Source organism: Poecilia latipinna, unplaced genomic scaffold, assembly GCF_001443285.1.
Source record: "Poecilia latipinna isolate Pla-1442-1.1 unplaced genomic scaffold, P_latipinna-1.0 Scaffold130, whole genome shotgun sequence".
Classification (NCBI taxonomy): Eukaryota; Metazoa; Chordata; class Actinopteri; order Cyprinodontiformes; family Poeciliidae; genus Poecilia; species Poecilia latipinna.
This window is the reverse complement of record NW_015112746.1, coordinates 144,076-166,188: the sequence shown is the minus strand read 5'-3', so window position 1 is coordinate 166,188 and position 22,113 is coordinate 144,076. Positions and strand designations below refer to the sequence as shown.

The window sequence follows — 22,113 nt, the reverse complement described above, 5'->3', positions numbered from 1 at the left end:
TTTTTTTTTAAAAATTTTGGGGGGGGTTCAAAAAAAAAAAAAAAAAAAAAAAAAAAAAAAAAACACCATACAGGTTTTTTTTTTTTATTTCTGTAATGCTAACACTGAGCACTGAATTTATTTTTCACAAGCATTTCAGTGTCCTTTTATTTCTCTATTTGTAATCCAAATGCTAATTATCTTCCTTAGATTGTATCCTAGCACTTTTCTGTTCATTTGAGCGTAATGTAACACTGAAGCTGCTCTATTTAAAAAAAAAAAAAGATAAAAAATAAGCACAAAAACAAAAACAACAACAACAACAAAAACAGTGCACTCTCCAATATGTGCTAATTTACGTTGCTTAGTTTTGGAAAGTTTGCCTGATTGGTTTCCATTTTCCTGTTTTTACTTCCTTAGTCAGTTCTCTATTTGATCTCAGCAGATTTTGCCTTCATAGGACAGTAGATCTACATTATGAACTTACAACAAATGTAGCCCCACCAAGCATAAGCAGGTCATCTCTACATAGAGGTTAAGAAGACAAATCAAAGGAAACCCAATCGTTGAGCAAGGATGAAGATCAGAATGAAATGTTTCATCTCAAGAGCTTTCCACCTAAAGAAGTGATAAATCCACAGGTCAGACTCTACAAAAACCTTAGTGATAAACATTATCTAGACAACATGCTGGTACCTTCAGCTTGGCAGCATGTTGGCTTTAGTTTCTAACATATATGTCTTAACAATACTTCTTAGACACTCTATGGGGTTTGGGTCAGGAGAGTTTGAACGATAATGAAGAACAGTGGCAACATGGTCATTGAAGCAAGTACTGGTGCTTTTTGAGGTGTGGGCAGGTGACAGGTTCTGCTGGAAAGGGAATTAAGCTTCTCCAGTTTGTCAGTGGAGGGAAACAGGACATCCTCGAAAACTTCCACTGATGGCTGCGTCTAGAACTTGGACTTGAGAGAACATGGTGACCCAACACCAGCAGAAGGCATATAGCTCTCTGAAAAGCCACTAAATGTGGAAACTTCACACTGAACTTCTAGCAGGTTGTTGCAGGCTCCACTTTTCCTCCAGACTGCAGTAGAGTATTTTGCCTTATTATCTCAGGTAAATAAGCTTCTGATGTTGCTGGTTCGGGAGTGGCTTCATGCAAGGAATGTGACAGTTTTGGCCCATAACCTGAATACATCTGTGTGTGGTGCGCTATGAATGACAGCCATACAATTGTGAACCCTCAACTTTTAAAATTTGCTATACCATTTCTCCACGTCTGTGACTATACTTGTTGCTTGTGCACATTTTTTCTACCAAATTTTCTCTTCCACTCTACTTACCAAGAAACATAAAGCTAGCATTTGAGAAATTGTCTTTTATGACTTGCCCTCCCTGGCTAACTGAGTGTCTGATGGATGACAATCTAACTACTACTTATATAGTCCATTACATAAACCAAAAACTTCAAAATGATATATCATTTTCTATTGGTCTTGAGTAATGATTAAGCTTTCTGAAACGTATCAAGCATTTTAGAACTAAGTGTTTAAAGTATGTCAATCTGTGTGGTGTCATGACTTCATATTTAGTACAAGTTTAACCTTTGAACTACATTAATTTGCATTGTACTGATATTAGTATTTATTGAAATGGTTTGGTGGCATATTTTTGTACATCTTTAAATTGACATATCTAAATATAACAAGAAATGTATCAGAAACTAAAATATTCATTTAAAGTTAAGCCAAAAGTGTCCTTTGGAGGTGTAGACATTGTGATTACGTTTTCCATACCACTTCAACTCTTTCCTTCTACCCTTGTTTGTTACTTAATGTTTTTGGATGAATTAGTAAATGCATAAACAAGCCACTAAGTATTTGACTTATGCTTGTCAAAATGCAAATTGTAGACTTTAGTTTAATTTTATGCACCAGAGAATGAAATAAAACTCTGTGGAGATGCACAGCCTTTCTATCAATATCTTTTAATATATTATTTCAACACCACACTGTGTTCTACTCGTGTAGTTCATATCTTGAAATAACAATGTAAGAAAGCTACGGTGCTACAGCTGACCTTTAATAATGTGTCTGGAATCAAGAAATTTAAGACTCATCTAAGTGTATACAGATGTCATTTAGCAAATATCTGAGCCCAGTGTAGGCAGATTGGAAATCGCAACAACCCATACGGGATACTGATAAATAACCACTGAAAAATCCAGGTGATATAAAACACCAGAGGCAGCAGGCGCCTTACAGCAGACCTTTCCGTTACGGCTATGAGAGTTGCAATCATCTACAGTGATATGTGAAAAATCACTGAGTCTTGAACAGAAAGTTATTTCTTCTAATTCTGTTGTATTGTGACATGTTGGTCTAAGTTTACATCCCATTATCATGGATCTGAAAGTTAAATCGATTTTTGACTTTCATTAACGCATTTAACAGTCACTTTTTCTACTTCAGTGACTTAAAAAAAAATGTTCAGATTGTGTCAGCATTATGGAAGCTTACACATCTATATGCGTAAATCTTTAAAAAATATTTATATAAATGTTCCTCACTTTGATCACAGGCACTTTGATCACAGGAGGACATTTCACTATGGTTCTTGTTTAAAACTGTTGGATTTCTTTTTTTTTTTTTCTTTGTGATAATAAAGGTCAATTATTAATTTGACAGGAAAGCGGAAGGGAGAAGGTGGGGAAAGACATGCGGGAAAGGAACCAAGAAAAGGAGTCAAACTCAAAACGGCTGAGTCGAGGTCTAAGCCTCTGTATACGGGGCACCAACTCTAACCACTGCGCCACCTCAAACAGTAGGATTTCTGAACACAACCTAACCTTTAAGTACATCCCACAAATTTTCCAAGGGAGTTGAGGTTGAGGCAATACAGTGGTAACTGTGTTTTATCCATACCAGAACCAGTTTGGAGTGTATTTGAAATCTCTGTCCTGCTGGAACACCCCACTATGTCCAGGTTTCAACCATCTACCTATTGATTTCAGTCAAGGTTGAAGGATTCTGAGGTGGTTCTTAGAACAGTAAGTCCTTGACGTTTCCATCCGTCTTGTCACTGAGGCCAGACAACGATTTGTCAAACCATATAATTGTTCCCCAGAAGGCATTTAACTTGTTCACATGGTCCTCTGCAGACATGTTAAAAATGTCTTAATTTTTTTTTTCTTTCGTGGCTCAGGCACTTTCAGTCCATGGCTATGTGAGACGGGATTCAGTTTTGGAGGTTTCAAATATTTGTAGGCATCTATGAGTGAGAGTTTAGGGCCAGATGGCTGAAACCTGTACATAGCTGGGTGTTACACAATTGGTTTTGGAAGGAATAAATCAGGCTAACATTAAACTTCTGCGTCACCATTCAGTGTAAGCTAGATCAAAGAGTGGTTCAAATCATTAAAAGCAACAAAGTAATGTGATTTCCACGCATTTGTGCATTTCTTTAGTTAAGTAGCTCAGACAGTTCCGCATATCTGTAGCTGTAGTTTCATTGCTCCAAATACAGAATTTTAAAAAGCAAAGACTTTATTTCTCAATCCCTTCTCATTAATACTACTTGAAACAACTTTCTTATAAATTACTCACACAATAAACCCAACAGAAATCTTCTAAGATCCATTAAGCAACACTTTATTAAATCAGCAAGAGCTCAGTAAAAGGCAACTGCAGGGGATTGTTTTCACATTGTTGTCTAACCCTTGATGTGAAGTGCCCCAAACTTCACACAGTTTCTGCTTTTATTACCAAAAAGGAGAGAGAAATTAATTAAGGGCAGTGAAAAGTAGAGTAAAACAGATTTCATGACTACAAACAAATCTGCATAACAAACATACAACAAGGTCCCTGTCAACCGTATTCATACCTCAAACATTTTCACATTTTGTTGCATTTCAGGCTTTAATGTCAATGCATTTTTTTTAAATGTTATGTAATTGTCAAATAAGAGGTATTATTGCTATTGTAAAGCGGGATGAACACGGTATAGAATTTTATCTTCATTTTTCCAAATAAAAATAAAAAAGATGTGAATCTGGATTCAGTCCCCAAGTAAAGAGCCATCTTATTGCAATGAAAGATAGCTGCTACATTTCATCTTTATGTTATGATCCCATCCTTCCTTATTTGCCCATTCTTCTTTGAACAAAAAAAAAAATGCTGAAACTGACTGAAAGGTAGACATCAACTTTCAAGTCTTGCCCAAATTCTCATTGGGAATTTGATCTGAACTTTGACTGGGCTATTCAAAAACACAAAAACACTTTTTTTTCCTAAAACATTCCATAACAGCTCTCGCTGTTTTGGGTCATTGAAATCTGAAAGGTAAACCTCCACCTCTGCCTCAACTCTCTGGCACCCTCAAACAGTATTCATTCCATGATTGGCCTGCATGTGGACTCATCCATATTCCCATTTACTCTGACCAATTTCCCCATCACACCTAAAAGAAGTATTCCAGCAGGCTGTCACTAGTTTGGTGTTTTACATCTAAGGCTAAGATTTCTCTTTTGGCGTCATCTGACCACAACCCCCACTTCTGCATATGTGTTTTATCCTTTACAAAATGGGGAATCTTATGACATTTTTCTTACCATAGTCCATGAAAGTGAAATTGCTGGATTGTGCTGTGCTGTACTTGTAATTTAGTCTGAATGGTAAGGTGAATGACCACATCTTAGTAGGTTTATATCGTCTCAGACCCCTTCCTTTTTCAGGTGATTGATTAAACACAACTCTTCTAGAGACTCATCGTTCATAGATGCTATAAGTCGGTCCACAGCTTCATTCTTCATCTGTATTTCTTGTTGTTTGGCCTTCGCAGTGCTTTTTGCATTCATAGGTTCTCTAACAAACACTAAGAACCCTCACACAAGTGTTGTTTTATGCTAAGAATATAACATGTTTTATCAAATGGGTGACTTCTGAAGTCAACTGGCTACTCTAGATTTTATTTAGTGATATCAAAATATGAGTTTATTATGCAAGTGAAAATATTTATCATTCTTCTTAGTCATAATTATTTATGACATTGTAACTATGTACCATTTTGTGTTGGTCTATCACATACAATGCACCATTGTTTGTGGCTGCAGCGTAAATAATTTGTGAAAAAGTGAAGGGGTTTGACTATATTTCCAAGGCGCCGTAATTTACACCGCTATTTGTCCACACATACTGAATGAAGAGGAAGCAGAGTCTGTTGAGTTTTCTCCTTGCGTGCATCCTTTACATTGCATAATTATGCCTCACTGACACTTTTCACAGAGCATTAAACTCAGCTAGGGTTTAACTACTTTTCACAGAATCCTTGCGTGCATATACAGTCGTCTCTGAAAATGCTGCACTGAAGTCAACTTTCTTTTTCTTCTTGTGTGGTAGGTAAAAATGAGTACTTCATATGTCTGCGCTGTCCTAATTGGCTGGTGTTTATGCACCCATTTCTCAGTTAGATTTTTTTTCATGTTTGTGTCATATTCTACCTTGCTAATACCCCCTCGCTATCTCTCTTCCTAATTGGCTGCTGTATTCTATCTTGCTCTTCATGTATGGCTCCAAGCCAATCAGGCAACAGAATTGGATTTCTGTGTGATAAAGCACTTACTTTGGCTGTCGTGCAGAAAATGAGGCGAGCGAGGCTCCTCCCTGCTCGTACCTTTATAAAATGTGGGGATTTCTTGAATATTACTGTTACCACAGGAATATATAAAATGTCTGCCGAGTCAAAGAGCCAGCAATGTAAAGTGGACATCATCAGGGATGGTCGAACAACTGTTCATCTGTGACAGCTTTACAGCAAACTCCCTGCTCCCACTGATCGTGTTTTGGCCGAGATGTGTCATTGTGAGGAGACTTGGGCTTTAGGCAATGAAGACTGATGGCTAACACCCACCGCTGCTTCATGCTTCATCTGCTGCTTCTATTTTACTGAGCCGAATCTACCAGGTTCCTTCGTACTAGATAGCAACTCTGAGCAGGACGCAGAGGTAGAAGGCACTGCTGGACACAGCTGCTATGCAACTATGGGATTAATACGTTTGACTAACGGCGAATGTTATTAATATGGCACCTGAAACGCTGCTGAATAACAATCATAGCAGGAATTCGTTTTCACAGGCCTAAAAAGGTTAATGATTCAGCTAGCAGGTCCCGGCTTGGGAAGTAATACACATAAAGCCCTCAACAGCTGCATGAGTATATGGCCTCTGCACATGGTGCACTTGTGCTACTAACCAAGTCACTGTGCTCCAATTTGATCAAATGGATCTACACTTGTGAATTTAAAGAAAATTTATGTTTTAAAAAAAGTGTTCAGAAAATAATTGTTCTAATACTTACTCATTAGTTTACTCTGATTTTATTTCAAATGGGTCTTGTGAAATAGCTCCCTAATTTAGTGCCAAACTTTAGTAACCATGCTCAGTGCATAGTCACATTTTCTTTCAGAGCTTACACTCCACACACACAAGGGTGTCAAATCCTCATTGACTCACTATGAAAGTAAGCAATGAAAAATTTGGCAGGGGTCCAAGTGAAAGAATTTTCTCCTTCCCTTTTTCCTTTATTTTGTAGCTACAGTGCATCTCTATCACCAAAAGAAGCCCTGGGCAGCTAGCCAAATCACCTTTATCAAAACACACCACTGCATAGATCAGGATGACTGTGTACTAGCCAGTACTTACATGAATACTAATGCAAAATGCTTAATCTAGAACTTGTGCATCAGTGAGGCCTTTTGTTAACACATTAAACCACGTATGCTTCAAAAATGATTTGGAGGAAGCAAAATAAGACATAAAATCAAGGGGAAAGTAGTGGAACACATTACAAGAAGCAACCAGAAGACAGAAACAAAAGAAAAAGAGAAGAAGAGAAAGGAAAAAAAAAATTCGAGTAATGGTCACCCTGTCCTACTATCCCCAAGGTTAAATGAGAACAGGATAGAATGAATTGGCTCTAAAGGCTCATTCTGCCAAAACTAAATGAAGCAATAACATCACAGAGCTATAGAACTCCATTAACACTTAACCTGCAAAGGAAGGAGCCGAGGGATAGATCGACAGAGGAGGAGAGGAAAAGAAGAAATAAGGCTACCGAGACATATAGAAGAAGAAAGAATGTGCTACCAAACTTTGCATTTTTTGTCTTTAGGGTATAAGCAGACACTGAGACGTGTGTGAATAGGTGCAGTGGGCAGAGACATACCCATAAAATAGTAAAAAACAGATTTCACCCTTTACTCGCACCCTGCCTCCTGCCTGCGTTCTGTCTTTCTTCATAGTAATTTAATGGTTTCAGCCTGAGCTCTTTAATGAAGAATCTGGGTAATTCTAAGGACAGAGCCTCTGGGACTGCAGAGGGAGGAGGGATGTGCATGTTGAAAAAGAGAGAAAAGGATAATGAAAAAAATGTATAATGAAAGAAAAGGAGAGGGAGAGAAAATAGCGGGATACATTTGCCATAAAGAATTTTAAATGCAGTTACTTTTGGACACATGAACCGTTGAGATTTCTCCATACTATCCCACTTGCACAAAACCCTGTCCTCCTCTCATCAGCCTCAGACTTTTATCTGGTTGGCTTCCCCACCCTGAACATCAAGTGACCACCCTCCAGTCTGCTAAGCTGCTCCTCGTTCTTTCATTATTGTTCTAATTGAGAACAGATTTTTAATGCACGTATGCCAGATAGTCCCCACTCCTATTCAGTTTTGGCAGGTGTTCCTTGCCTTTACCTGTTGTTTACCTGCCAGCTTCCTACTGTGTATTTGTCTTCTGCCACCTGCTCAACATGAGTCTGGCTTTCTAAAAACTAAATTATTTTTTTGCACCATAATATCATGCCTCTGTCTCCTGTTGGGTTCCGTACCTAATGACTTCCTGTCCTGCCCAAACATTTGAGCTGTGATCGAATGTTAATATGTGAGCAAATATTTTGTTATACACACTAAGACCATCTCGGTCTCAACTGTAGCAAAAGCCACAACTATTGTTCTGTTATAAATGCTAGTAACCATGTTTTTATTTTCTAAGAAAAAAAAAATAGAAAGAGCAACTGTGAATGATCAATACTTTTCTCATTACCTGAATGGAGTGTGCTTTCACCTCAGGAGTAGGATTAATTTTGGTGAAATATATCACTAATTACTTTTCCTTGTTAAACCCAAGACGTTCACATCATTTTTTAATTCCAAATGATGGGTTCAAGTCTAAAAAGAGCAAGTGAACTTTTTACGGGGACAGTACTTTTAAGTCTCGGGTCTTATTGGGGTAATTCCAAATTATGACTTGGCTCTAGAGGGGCAAGTATAAATCAAGTCGCATCTCTTTCTCCCCAAGTCAAATCTTATGGCCAAACTGGGACCAACCCATAAACCATAGGAATTAATCACAACCAAAATGTTAATCAGTTTGGACGGTTGTTTTGCTTTGTAAGTTCCCCAGAAAGTTTTTCGAAGGAACTTCTTAAATGTATATTGTGATCTAAGAGGATACGCAGCAGGGAAGAGGGCCTACCCAGGAAAATGTCGAGAAAAGACTATAATTGCTATCCTACTGGCAAAAGAGGGTTGAACAAAGTAATAACAATGGGGGTCCTGGTAAGTCAGTAGTAGCTGCACTGCAAACAATGAGAGGAAAAAACTAAAAGCATTCTAGCTCTCTAAAAGATCCTATTAGAAAGCACTTTGGTTTAGTACACAATGGTTGCAATGTTTCCAATTAGTGAAAGCCTTTTATTACTTGTGTGTAATTTGTGTTTCAGGTGTTATCCAACATACACTTGACGTCATTCCCCTTTAAATATAGTGCTGTTCAAAAATATAGACCCCTATAAACTTCTGCTCCGAAGAAATGACATTCAAGACGAACTTTACTCCATATGGGGTGTGATTCAGCACGGCACATGGCATGCTGTCTACATGATGTGTGAGAAGAGCCATGCGTTGGACTCAGTGGTGCGGGTGACATGGAGATGATGCAGTATGTCACATACCAGTCCTTGATACGGTTGTGTGGGTAAAGTAGGATATAATGCACTGATGTAGCTGAAGATTATTTGGTCTTCATTTTATGTCATTATGTCCATTACCATTTAAAATACATATACATTAATTTTATGTATGTATGTAAGGTGCAGACACACACACATACACGCATGCACACCACGAACGGTGCGGAGGGCATTAGTAACGTAGCCTTCAGCAGTCACATACACAGCATAGCCTTCAAGAGAGAATGTATTGCTGTAGGCCATAAACCAGAGGCCTTGGGCAGTGACAGAGAGCGCTGTGTGTGGGAGTTTCGGAGGGGAGAAAGAAGTAGAGAAGAGGAGCTTTTCTGGTAAAAAGCAAAGTCCCTAAAAATGTGTCTTTTTTGTTGTGAGGGTGAAAGAAAGCAGCTGTATTTCTACTCCCTCATATACAGCATTGTTTTGAGTGTTTGTGCGAATGTGTAAGTACAGCTCCATCATGCTGATGCAGGTGTTGCCCTTGACGACAGTGCAGTCGCCAAAGGGAGCCAGAGTCAAACAAGGATGTGCCTCAGAATACCAATCAGATATCTCCTGAGAGAGAAAAGGGCCAATGGCAGATTTCTATCTGGCGTTCAACCCATCCCTGCTCCTTTGTGGGGATTAAATGATCTCACCGAGTTAGAAACCGATATCTTTTGAGCATTTGCTGCTCCATCACCCTGAATCCCTTTACTAAAAAAAAAAAAAAAAAATAAATTAACTTTGTAAAAGATCAGATTTTTATTTCAGTTAAAACTAAATTTAATGCATCATGTTTTAGGTAGTTATTAAAGGCATAGCCTACTTAAATCGAAGAAACATGCTTAAAACTGAACCCACCCATCACTAAATTCCACTACTAAATGGAGGTTCCGATCTTGATCAGTCATTGGTCCTCATGCTAGTTAATATTCCTCTAGTATAACTCCCACTTTTCTTGGCCAGTAGGCATGTAGACCTAATTTTGGTGGGAGATATTATCTTTAACCCACAGCTAGCATAAATGACTGTAGTGCCACCTTCAAAAAATGTTTCAGATAGGCACGCAAGAAAACTTTGGAATTGTTTTAGTTAACCTAAATAATTTTGGAAAGTGGTGGGTAAAATTATACAGAAAGGATCATGACATGTTTAGTGTCTGACCAATCATCACACATAAAAGATGCGTTATAACCCCTTATTTATACAGATGCTCACCCCGCTTTCTTTAAATTTTCATTTTATTCCCCAGAGTTAGATGGTTTACCAAAAAAAATAAATAAAAAATCCACAATTACTGGAAAAACCAGAACTACATGAAAAGGCAAGCTCGAGTTAAAAGACATACTTTGAAGGACCATCAAAGTTTCTGATCAAGTTCACCTTAAAGATAACAAGAAGGTAAGTTTTCCTTGGAATCAAAATATGCAAGGGTTGAGCTAAAGCTGAGCTAAATTATTATTGCTTCATATACTAAATCAAAATAAATAATGGCGTTCTTACCTTATTTGGATTTGAGGCTGTAATTATCCACACACACTGGGCATTGCTCTCATATTGAATTGGAAAGTTGGGAGATGTAAAGGTCCCCGATGGCCCCTGAAGATTACTGCCACACGTCTTTGCTATAAAAAGAAAAGAGAAAAAAGGACATATTGATCTCGTCATCGGTGAGAACTGTAGATTTAGCCGAGACATTAGCAAAAAGCTATTGCACACAGAGCCACCGCAATACCAGGCATTCACAATTACCTTTCTAATTAACGTGTTTAGGTGACGCTTTGCCCGAGCCTCTCACAGTGAAAAACAGAAAGCCAATTCGCATCATTTGAGGGTCAAAGCAGGAGTTCAGTGACGAACAATTAAAAATGACATCAATGCAGCTGAGAGCTGGAAGGAATGAGCGTGTGAGCTCAGGAAGTGAAGAGAAACAAGAAGATAAGACTGAAGTAGGGAGAGGAACAGAAAGAGGAACAGAAGGTCACATAGATGTTATTGATACTGTCAGCAGCATCTCCCTGGATAACATTACTTAATTGGAAGCTACTGGGTGTGAAATACCACAGGATTAGCTGGAGTTGTGCTGTTGACTGATAAAGACATTTACCAGCTATTTATTTCAAACATCTATTTAAAGTAAACAATTTCAGAGCAGGAATGTAATCGTGTTCACTTACAGTGTTGCATGTCTAAAGACAAACTGTAAGTTTAAAGACGAAGCCACTTTGAGATGGCATCAAACTGAACAAATACTTCCTGCATGTCGGTTAAATCGTGATTTTGTGTAAAAATGTATTTGAAATGCCAGGCTTTACGACGCAAAGCCATGCAAAACCTCAAACAGCGACACTTAGTGTTGCATTCAGTGGGGTGTTTAAAACGACACATGCTTGGTGTTCGATAAACCAACTAAGCCTTCATTAGGCTTTGTTCTCTGACTGGATGTGACAGAGAAGCTGCTTGTCTGTCCTTGGGTCGTCCTGCTAGACTCGGGAGGTAATTTTCTGGTTGGTTTGAAGCAGAGTTTGGCTCTTTAATGAGTTTATTCAGCAGCAGGCCATAAGAATACATACAGTCAGCATACACACACAGAGAGAGAGAGAGAGAAAGAGAAACCAAACAACATTATCTGTTGTACACCACTTCAAAAACATTCAGTACAAACATGCAGAGACAAAAAAAAAATATCCCTGAATAATAAACCTAATAGGCTTTCAGTGCCATGAAAACATATGTGACCCCATTTAAGAGTACATCCATTTTAAATTTTTTGTTCTCCTAAACAAATAAGTATCAAAGACAAATTCCAACTGTTCTCTCAAACCACTTCAAATCCACGAAGACACAGACTTTTATGTACTCTCTCTCCCATGATCACTCTCTATGCCGCCACTTTTACTTAGTGGTCAGTGAAGGAAAGGAGGGGAATGAAAGAATCATACTGCAGTTTGTGTGCAAGAACGTTTTTTTTTTCATTGTGTGTGTAATGGAGTGTGTCCAAGAGGCGCTGCATGAGAGTGTCAAAACAAGTACAAGTCCCGTTAGAGAAAAACTGATATCACTCGCGAGTGTCTCTTAGCTTGATGCTTGAATTCCCTGACTGTGCCCCATCTGAGTCTTGTTTCTATAATTCTCGTTGCAACTTTGACTGACCTTCCCTCGTCTTCGGCTGGTTGCGATTTATACTCTAGGAGATACCATGGTGATAAATTGTGCATGCGCATGCTTGAGTTAGACGAGGTAAATGATTCATCTGTGTGCCTCCAGAAAGTTTGTGTGCCTTTGTAAGTATGCGTACGCTTTGACAGCTCAATCAGCGTATCCTGAACAAATGGCCGACCCATCACCGTGACAACAGCAAAATGGGCTCTATGTTGCTGCAGCGACACTGCAGAGAGAGTTATCACCAGAATTACCAGAGAGGATAACATCCTATAATTTACATTAAAACAACATCAATTTATTCAGCACTTGAATGCCATTTAATTTTTCCATTTAGAACCTTCAGCCCTTTTTTTTGCGGCCGTTAAAAGTATTCGGTGACTGTCTTTACTGTCAAGTTTAAACTGGAAGTTTACATACACTGTTTTTTCTCACCATCAGACAATTAATCAGACCAAACTTCTCCTGTTTTAGGTCAGTTAGAATTACCAAAGATTATTTCTATTTCATAAATGCCACATCAGTGAGAGAAAAGGTGTAAAAGTTTTTATTTATTAAATTCTTTGAAATCAGAAGTGGGCACACAAGTTCTCAGTATTTGGTACCAAAGTGTTTAAACTTCGTGACTTAAGTGAAACCTCTTGGATATCCTGTCATAATTTCAAGCTCAATCCTTTTTGGCAAATTATAAGTTTTAGACCAAAGTAGACCAATTAGTTCAGACTTCTCTGTCTTCGGAAAAGGTGGCTTTTAGCTTGGATCACAGTCAAAAGGAGCGATAATTAAAAAACACAGTAAATGCCACCAAATTATCAACTTTAAAAGAGCTAAAAGATCATTTGTTATTAAAAGAGGAAAAAAATAAGTTTTCTCAAAACAAAAAAGTTTTTAATCATCGATGGCTTCCTTCCAATCACCTGTTTTGTATCTCAATTAAATACGTTTAGTTTATTGTGTTGTTTTCTGTGAAAAACCTTCCCCAAGATTTCTTCCCCGAGATTGGGCCTCTTTGTGAGTTAAGCAAAAAATAGCCCCAAAATAGGACTTGCAGTGCCGTTAGTTGGTGGAAACCAATTGACAGGAAAACAGTGGTTTCACATGTGAGCCAAATTAGACTTTCCTCCCTCTTTATGTGGACATTGCTGCTCATTAAAAAGGGACAGTAGTAATATTTAACAAGCTGCTTTTGCCCACTGTGTCAAACACACCAATGCCAAAGGATACTTCCATTTCTATGCCTTAGAGTCACGCGGGCTTAGATAAAACAGAAGTGATTTTTGCCGGGAGAAGGAAAACAGAAAGATCAAACTTTGATTTACTCTTTTTCTTTCCTTCTCTTCATTATCTGAAACTGGCACACTGTTTCATGGGTTTGAAGCCACAAGAGCAACACAATTTTCAAAGCTTTGATTTATTCCAGATGAAATTAAGATGTTTTATAAGATCCGTCTTTTACCAAAAGCACACTGTTAAGATTAAATGGCTAGTTTTGACACGTACAATATAGACAAGACCAATGAGTCCACACTGATGACTAAAGTTCCACACCTCATTTTCTTTAGACTAAAAGGAAAACCCATGGGGCTCTCCTTCTTCACCTGACTTCAACTCACACAAACTAGTGACCCACATAAACAGTTTGGAAGTGAACCAAAATTAAATGAGGTTTCAAGTAAGGATCGCTGTGCCAAAGTCTCTCATAATGTAGCTCCAATGCCCTTTGCTCATTTTTCTCCAAAGTTTTGTTTTATGGCTTCATAGCATTACTAACGTGCCCCCATAAACACTAACATCACCACTCTGGGAAGGTTTTTAATTTTTAATAGAGCCCAGCTACTGTGTTTCAACCGATGATTCTTTTTACCCGTCTACGCTGCCTTACATTTAAAGGTCTATACTGTGACTTTGCTGCCTCCTCAGCAGGATGGCCTTTGTGGTTACTGAATCGTCTCTGCAGTGGAGGCTCAGCTTCAATCATCCATACCGCGAGAGCTACCGAAGCATACAAAGAACGGTTAACCCTTGCGTGCCGTAGATTATCTCTCTGACGCTGCATTCCAGTAAGACAGACCGAAGAACGCTTCAAGAGAGGAAAATCAAAGACAAAATAAGATAAAATGTAATCACGCGGATGAGTTTTCAAAATGCTCACAGTGCAGATGAAGTCTTTGGTTTGGCATGATACCATAGAGATTGATCAAGTTGAAAAATATTTTTGTAATGCATATTTTTCTGTCTGAACCGTGGAATTCTAAACTAATTAGAAACTAATTAATTGATTGGCCATTGTCTTGATCACCTTTATACTGCCAAAACACATTGGGTGAGGCATGGACTAAATTAGATCACCAAAGTTATGCTGTGGTATCATGCCCCAACATGTTAGCTTTGGATTTTTTAAGTCCAATACATTGTGAGGTGAGGGCTCCATGGGTTCTTCTTGTTTGTCCAGCATATCCCAAAGATGCTCAACTGGATTGGGATCTCTCTACTCGATGTGTATGTGTATGTGTGGGGTGAGCCAAGTGAGTTTTGGCTTTCCAGGGCTTTATTCACTCTACTACTTTAGTAAAATCTCTACCATAGCAACTCCTCAATCAGTAAGATGAACAAAATTGCTTACATCAATCATGTGTGTGGTTGAATTATAATAAGTCGTTTGGGGAATTTACTTTCAGGTCGTTTGAAAGGTAGGATTATTAAATATTCACGGCTTCACTGAACAAAAATCATTCATCACATGACCATATTAAAAATATTAAACAAAACAGATACATTTCCATTTGGGTAATATTGTGGATCATAATTAGCCATGAATACTGGCAAAAAAATTAATTGCAGGTAATGTCTAATAACACTGGAAGACATTCTGAAGGCCTGAAGAAGCAAAGTATAAAGATATCGACGTGGTTCAAAACTTTTTCCACAGTTCTGCAATCATTCTGGGTTCATTAAGTTACTCTTAACTACACTCGCTTTGGTAAAAGTTTAATCTTAGATCGATAGAGCCATATTCCTGGGATCAAAACTTTGTTCAGGATGTCCAATCTGGCTCCTTTAACAAACTTCCTACAGTAGCAGATAGATTGACCAATGGGCACAGCGAATGATTGATGACATCATTAAGGTGGCACACAGCATTCCAGAAGCACAAGTACTCGTCGGAGCTTTAATGGGCACACACATATACACACACGCACACACACACACACACACACACACAGTCATTTACCAAAGTTATTGTAAAGTGGCCGAACTCTTTACTTTTCCCCTTTGTCTTCGTCTGCGTACTCAGAAATCAACATGTATGTGTGTGTGCGTGTAAAAGTGGCTGACATATAGACCTTGTTTGAGTCAGTAGATTCAGCACATCAACTGAACTCCCCTGGAGTTCACACACACAGACAGAGAGAAAGAGTTGGCTCAGTGGCCTTACCATCTGTCCATTAATCAAGGTGCCACATGGAGCCCCTCTCTCAGTCTCTGTCTCTGCTCACTCTCGTAAAGTCTTAGAGGAGTGAAAACTGGGAACATTGCAATTTGATTGCTGCTTTTGTTGTTTTGTTACATGCTTTTTTTTTTTTACAATTTCTATTTGCCATATTGTACCTCATAAAGTGATTACCACCCAAGCCATCTTTTTTTTTACAAGTTTCTTTTTCTTTCCCGTCATGCCCTGACATTAATGACCCCTCTTTTTTTTTTCAAAGCAATTCACTTTATTTTCTTGTTAGTGTTCCAACAGACATGCTTAGCTACATAAAAGTGTTTTGACAGAGGTGTGTCTTTAAGAAAGCTTGCAGTTTTCTTACAGATTGCCTCTCTGTCAATGTTATTCATGAGTTTCCTTGTTGGTTCATTGGAAATAAAGGTCAAATCTGAGCAGAAAGCAGCTAGAAACAGCCTTGTTCTCATTCCAGTTTTATTTAACTCTGTAAAACAGACATGAGTACTTAGGAAAACATGTTTTCATACTTAGGAATAAAAATGTTGACTTTATAACCTGCTGAACTCATTGAAGGCCCTTAAAAATCTGCTAAGTCAGAAGAGAGGCCATCTGTCTGATGGTTTCTCTTCTCACACTGTTTCAAGAAAAATTCATAAGCAGCATCTGGTGCATCTACATAGACTCCTGTCTTTCCATGTCAAAATGACAAATAAGGTCATTTTGTTTTAGATCAATCCGTATCATAAAAACATAGTTTAAAAACAACACAATGCTACCAAAATAGATGGAGTGCAACAAATTGCTTTGGTTTTTGCAGATTGAGAAGAATGTATCTTTTTGGCTCTGCTTTTTAGTCAACATTTTGTCCATTTTAATCACAACACCTTGGTTTAAAAGTTTAAAAAACATATGACTAATTCTAGAGAATTACTGACATGATATTCCAGATATTCAACACGTTTGGCATATCTGTCAAAAAATGAACAATACATGAATTTTTTTGACAATACACATCAGTTCACATTTTCAGAAGCGTTAAAGAGCCCTACAAATGTAACATCAATAAAGATGGAACCCTTAAAATAAATTTGCATATAATATAATTAGATTTTTTTTTTTTTCCAACTTGAATTTAAGTATACTTGAGTTGGGGAAATAACCCGTGTTAAGATATATTTTATTTAGTTCTTTTGTAGAAATTCACTAAAATTCATAACCCTAACCCACATGTCCCCATTAATTGTTTAAAAATACATAGAAATGAATTAAAAACATGTTAGGAACATGTTAGTGTGCAATAAAATTGCACGATACCTGATTTTAACTGCAGCCTGTGCTCAGGAAATCTGTTCAAATATTAGCACTTCTTCTAATGCAGCAAGAACAAAGAGTTCACACGACCTTCAATTAAGTTTCAAATGACTGAGCGCATAATAAAATGTCTATAATTTTCCTCGCAGCGTATACTGGAATATAAACTCTATTCCTGCCAGACTTCCTAAGTTAGAGATCGGAATCAGCGATCTTCTTGAATAATGACACAAAGCAGCAGCATATTTGTAGACATCAATGCTGTTTCTCCAACTTCATAGTCTATTAGTTCCAGGAGAACTCCTCGCCTATGCCTTCAAGGCATCTTTACTTTTGGAATTTCAATATTGGATGTTTGCGCCTAAGGGGAATATGTTTAAAAAGAAGAGTGGATTTCATAATGCACTCCCTGCTTTTCACACGAAGTAAGCCACCCTCTCCAAAACACTCCATTTCAAGCTTAAAACTGTATATCTAGAGGATATAGTTGCAATTTCTACAGTAACACAGCATTGTGGTATTCCATTTTCAGCTTCCTCTTCTGAGTGATCCTTTTACATAGCCTAAATAAAGCCCCGGCATTATTGTCAAAAAGATGAGACCCAGCGTTACATGCATGTTGTCCTTCAAGCAGCCTGAGTGTGGTTTTTCTGGGATTCACAGGATTTTTGAAGACAGATCTTTTTCAGTTTCACCAAAGTACAACCATACATAACAATGACATACTGCAGCTGCAGCAAGAGAAGAACAACGGGTAAAAATGCTCCCATTATGGCGACGTTACTGTCTAAACTGGTATAAAGACTCATGTCAATATTTGCAAATATAGCTCTCATCTTTATAGGAGTCTCAACTGAAAAAAGAATATAAGATTGACCAGTAATAACACAAACTAGCCCAAAAGTGTAGCCAAGAATACGAATATGATCTCTTTAAAGTGCATATATCATTAACTCTTTGAGTCAGAAATGTCAAAATCCAAAAAAAAAAATAAAAATACTTAACTCTCAATGGGCCTTTTTTGATGCCTTATTCCTCTTTTTTCTGTCATAAGAGTTTTAGATATTTCTTGAGATTGGTTATGAAAATGAATACCCAGTTGAAACCAGAAGTTTGCATACACCAAAACTGTTTGAAAGTAAAATTAGACCAAGCTTCTCCTGTTTAGAAAATACTAAGATAAATTATATCTGTTAAATGCCAACATTTATCATTATTTATTTATTTATGTCTTGAAAATCAAGAGTTTACATACAGAATGATTATTGCATCTTTACACAATGTGACAAAGCCTCGATTATGATGTCTTTGCTTTGGCATACATGTGGGTATATTTTAAATCCGACTGACCTTAAACCAGAGAAGTTTGGTCTATGTTCCCATTTATTTGGTGGATGAAAGCTTCCGGTTTCATCCGTAATAATAATAATGAGTTAAAACGCAAAAAACCCCCAGAAATTTAACTCTGACTGGTTGCAGTACAGATCGCAATAAGAGAGATTTTTCCTGCCAACATCGCTACCTACAAAAACTCATTAAAGAATTTGAAATAATATGATTTACAAGAACATTTCATTTCCTTCTGTGATCAATAGTGTTTTTGAATTTGAATTGAATTTGATGGCATTTTGTTCTAATAAATGTGAAATTTATGTCAATAACATTGACATAAATTTCAATACTCAAAAAAGGTAACAAGTAGTTTCCAAAACGTGTCTTTTAATCCAAACTTATGTCTGTGCATTTTCATTTTTGAGACTCTAAAGAAGCAACGGCACCTTATGAAGTATGATGCTTATAATAACAAATACTGCTGACTTATTGGTTTCTTAGCAACAGCCATGAGGGACAGTGGTATGCATTGTAAAAGTAGCTTATGTTAGAACTCCGGGCAATTAAGTTTTATTTTTTCGTAAAAAAGATATGCTTTACAGTTACAGTGGGCCAGAGAAAATGTAATTTTCCAGCAAGGATATCCGTTGACTGGCGGCTCTGTTTTTAGTAGGGTTGCTATAGTCTTTCTTAATGTGTTGCTCCTGTTGAGAAAAAAAAAAAAAATCCAGGATTTTTAAAGCCCCATTCCATCAGTGGACACAGGTAGAAGCAAGACTTAACTGGCTTTATCTCAGCAGTTTTATTTAACAACTCATTATAGGGTGAAATGAGTCCCTAACAGTCATTAAAAATAATGAAGAGTCAATTCAAATTATTATTACATATATCTAATAATGAGTTAGATAATAAGCTTGCCTGGAAGGATTAAGCAGAAGCCATAATAAGAAAGGCATGCTGGATTCATAGTACCTCGGTTAAATCCTTAGAAGAATTGGTGCAGTCCTAGTAATATTAACCCAAAGGAGGTCAGTGCACCTGTGTGTCTGGTTCACAAATAAAAATCGCAGGATTTCAGTCAAGGGCAGTGTTTATCTTGTGTCCTTTAACCTAAAGGCAAGAGAGCAGAACCCGACCCAAGCGAGGATCCACCCTGTTCAGCTGACTTTGGGCCAAACACTAAATCGCCTTACAAGCTCGGAGTGGTTTCAGAGTTTAGCTGCTGCGCTTTTATAAATGCTTAGTAATATACTAAATAATTGACCTTTTAAAGCATATGACTAAAGCAGCCTTAAGGCGGAAGTGATGTTTTTGACTTTTTTACAGCTTCTTTTTGCCCTCTTCCCATCCTGCTGAAATTCATTCCGACTACAGTTCAAGGAATGACTTGATGTATGAGACTATGCATAAGTCTTGAGTTATATCTTATTTACTTGCATTTTGCTTCCAAGGGAAAAAAAAAAAAAAAAAAAGAACATAACAGGAGTCAACAAAGTGAATCCTAAAGAGCTACAATCTGAAATCTTGGCAAAGATCACCTAAAGGTTTATGTGTTTCTCTGCTCCCATGTCAAGTTTTAGGAGAATTTCACAGTCAGTTGCAAAGTATTCATAACAACTTAACTTTCTCGTGGGTTTTTCTTTTTTTTTTTCACGTTAGAATCAAAAATTCTTGTGCATTTCATTGGGACTTTAACAAGACAAAGTGCTACACAATGCATGGCTTTCAAATTAAAATAAAATTTGCCAGAAACCTAACTCACAAGAGGCCTTTCTTCTCGTCACAGGCACACACACACACAGATACACTGTGAATATTTTGTTTTAAGTTAAAGAATGTGTCCCACTACAGTCTCGAGCCAAGTAAGGAAAGAAATGACAAACGACTTTGGCATTTAACATGGCAGACACACTCTCCCTCTTTCTCTCTTTCTCACTGTGTGTGTGTGTGTGTGTGTTGTAAATCTGGGCCCACCTATCACTTGGCAAATAAACTTTGAAGTATGTCGACTGTTGAAAATGCAGTGTTCAGACTAAGAAGTGATTACACATGCATCACCTTAAAAAAAAAATACAGAGATTTATTCATCAGTGATAACACTGGGTGGATGTTCACAGTTTAATTGGATCGTTTTTGCATATTTTTCTTGGTCCTGAGCAACAGCCGTCACAGCCTCAATGATGAAAGCACACCTAGAGTCAGAGATGGACTGCGAAACCCGGCAAGTTGTACCTTTACAGACTGGTCTGTGGTCACTCCAGGCGGCGAAGACTTCGGCCACTCTCTGGCAGCTGATGGTTTTGCTGCCCTGCAGCACGTAGTCCTCTCCACAACTGAACTGGACCACACTGCCAATGCTAAATCAACACACACAAGCACATAAGCATCACACAGAAAACAAAGGTTATGGTAAAATAAAAATAAAATACAGGTTTTGTTGTTGTTGTTGTTTTTACAAATGTCCTAATATATGTGTAATAAAAAAAAAAAAATCCTCACACTTTTGTAATGTTATTGTGACTGATCTGATCAGATTTTCTCATAACTTCCTGTTTGCTTGGAATACAGAGGCAACTCTTTAAAATGCGAAAGACAACCAAAATTATCAAGATTTTGGGTAGAACTGTAAAAAAAATAACTTTGGGTTTAAAGTTATCTTCTATTTGACTGGAAGTAATAACATTTGGAGAGGCCTGACCAGAATTTCAATTTAAATCTGATAGAATTTGTTAAAGGAGTTAAATGAGAGTGATGGGAAGAAGGCCTTCTAAGGTCAAAATTATCCACATACCATTGAAAACACTGAATAAGGTGGTTAAAATGAGCTGTTAAGTCAATCTACTGAAATAAAATAATTTTTGAATTTGGCCAGCGGGGTTTAACTACACAATCACATAAATATTTTAATACTTTAAAACAATTGAAGACGTGACAACAAATGAAGGCTGGATAAGGAATTCCTTACGCAATCAGTTACTGTGTAAGAACAGCAAAAAAAAAAAGCAGCATTATGAGATCAGCAGTCTTCCTCAACAACAGTTAGACGTCATCTAAATGCCAACCTCATGTTCAGTAGTCGCAGTGGGGAAATGCCTTTCAAATCCCCCAATCGCAACTCTAAACACGAGCTTTGCTAAACTCTACAGGGGCTTTTACTGAAACACTACGATCTGATCACAGGAAGTTATGATCTAGCTTTTCATCAACAAGCTTTTAAGATAGCTTGATGTCAGACGATTGTTTTCTGGCGGAAAACAATCGTCTGACATGTTTCTACTCTCTGTTTCACTCTGGTCGATCCCAACAGCAGCGATTTTGTTCATGTATCTTTCTCTCGCACGTTGGTCAAGAGTGTTCACATATTTTCTTTTAGTTGGTCTCGAAGCCATGTATCTGCTATGCATTGCGCACTGGCTTGCCTACTAAGATGGCGAGGATCTTTAATTAAATGTTTTTTTGGGGGGTGTAAAAAAAGATGCATTTAATCAATGGCTTTTATGTGTTTTTGCAGTGGGTACCAATACTTGGCCAAGGTGCTACATCTAAAAACAAATTGTACCTGAAGTCATTTCCATGGCGTTTTCCATTTTCCGGCTCTCCTGGGTCAGGGCAGGAGTTAGACGCCTGTCTGACACCACCTTCATTCACTAAACGGAAAGAAAAACATGCACACAACCGGCACAAATGGGTCAGAATGGAATAGATAAGACAGAAACAAAGCAGAACTGTGTCCGCAAGTTCCTTCAAGTTGACTCTTTGTTTATCTACAGGAGAGGCAGCGAGATCAGCGTTCATGCTCCTGCTGGTCTAAAAAAAAAAAAAAAAAAAAAAAAAATGTTTTTTTCCAAAAAAAAAAAAAAAAAAAAACAAAAAAT

General features: G+C 37.7%; 1 protein-coding gene across 1 annotated transcript in view; it reads right to left on the bottom strand.

Moving 5' to 3' along the window:
• The window catches only part of LOC106945148 (CUB and sushi domain-containing protein 3), a 305,581-nt gene that overhangs the window by 143,413 nt on the left and 140,055 nt on the right, over positions 1–22,113 (bottom strand). The window contains exons 6-8 of the mRNA XM_015028609.1: positions 21,798–21,885; positions 20,471–20,595; positions 10,489–10,610 (exon numbers count right to left, since the gene is read on the bottom strand). Coding sequence (XP_014884095.1) covers positions 10,489–10,610; positions 20,471–20,595; positions 21,798–21,885 — 335 coding nt within the window. The remainder of the gene's footprint in view (positions 1–10,488; positions 10,611–20,470; positions 20,596–21,797; positions 21,886–22,113) is intronic.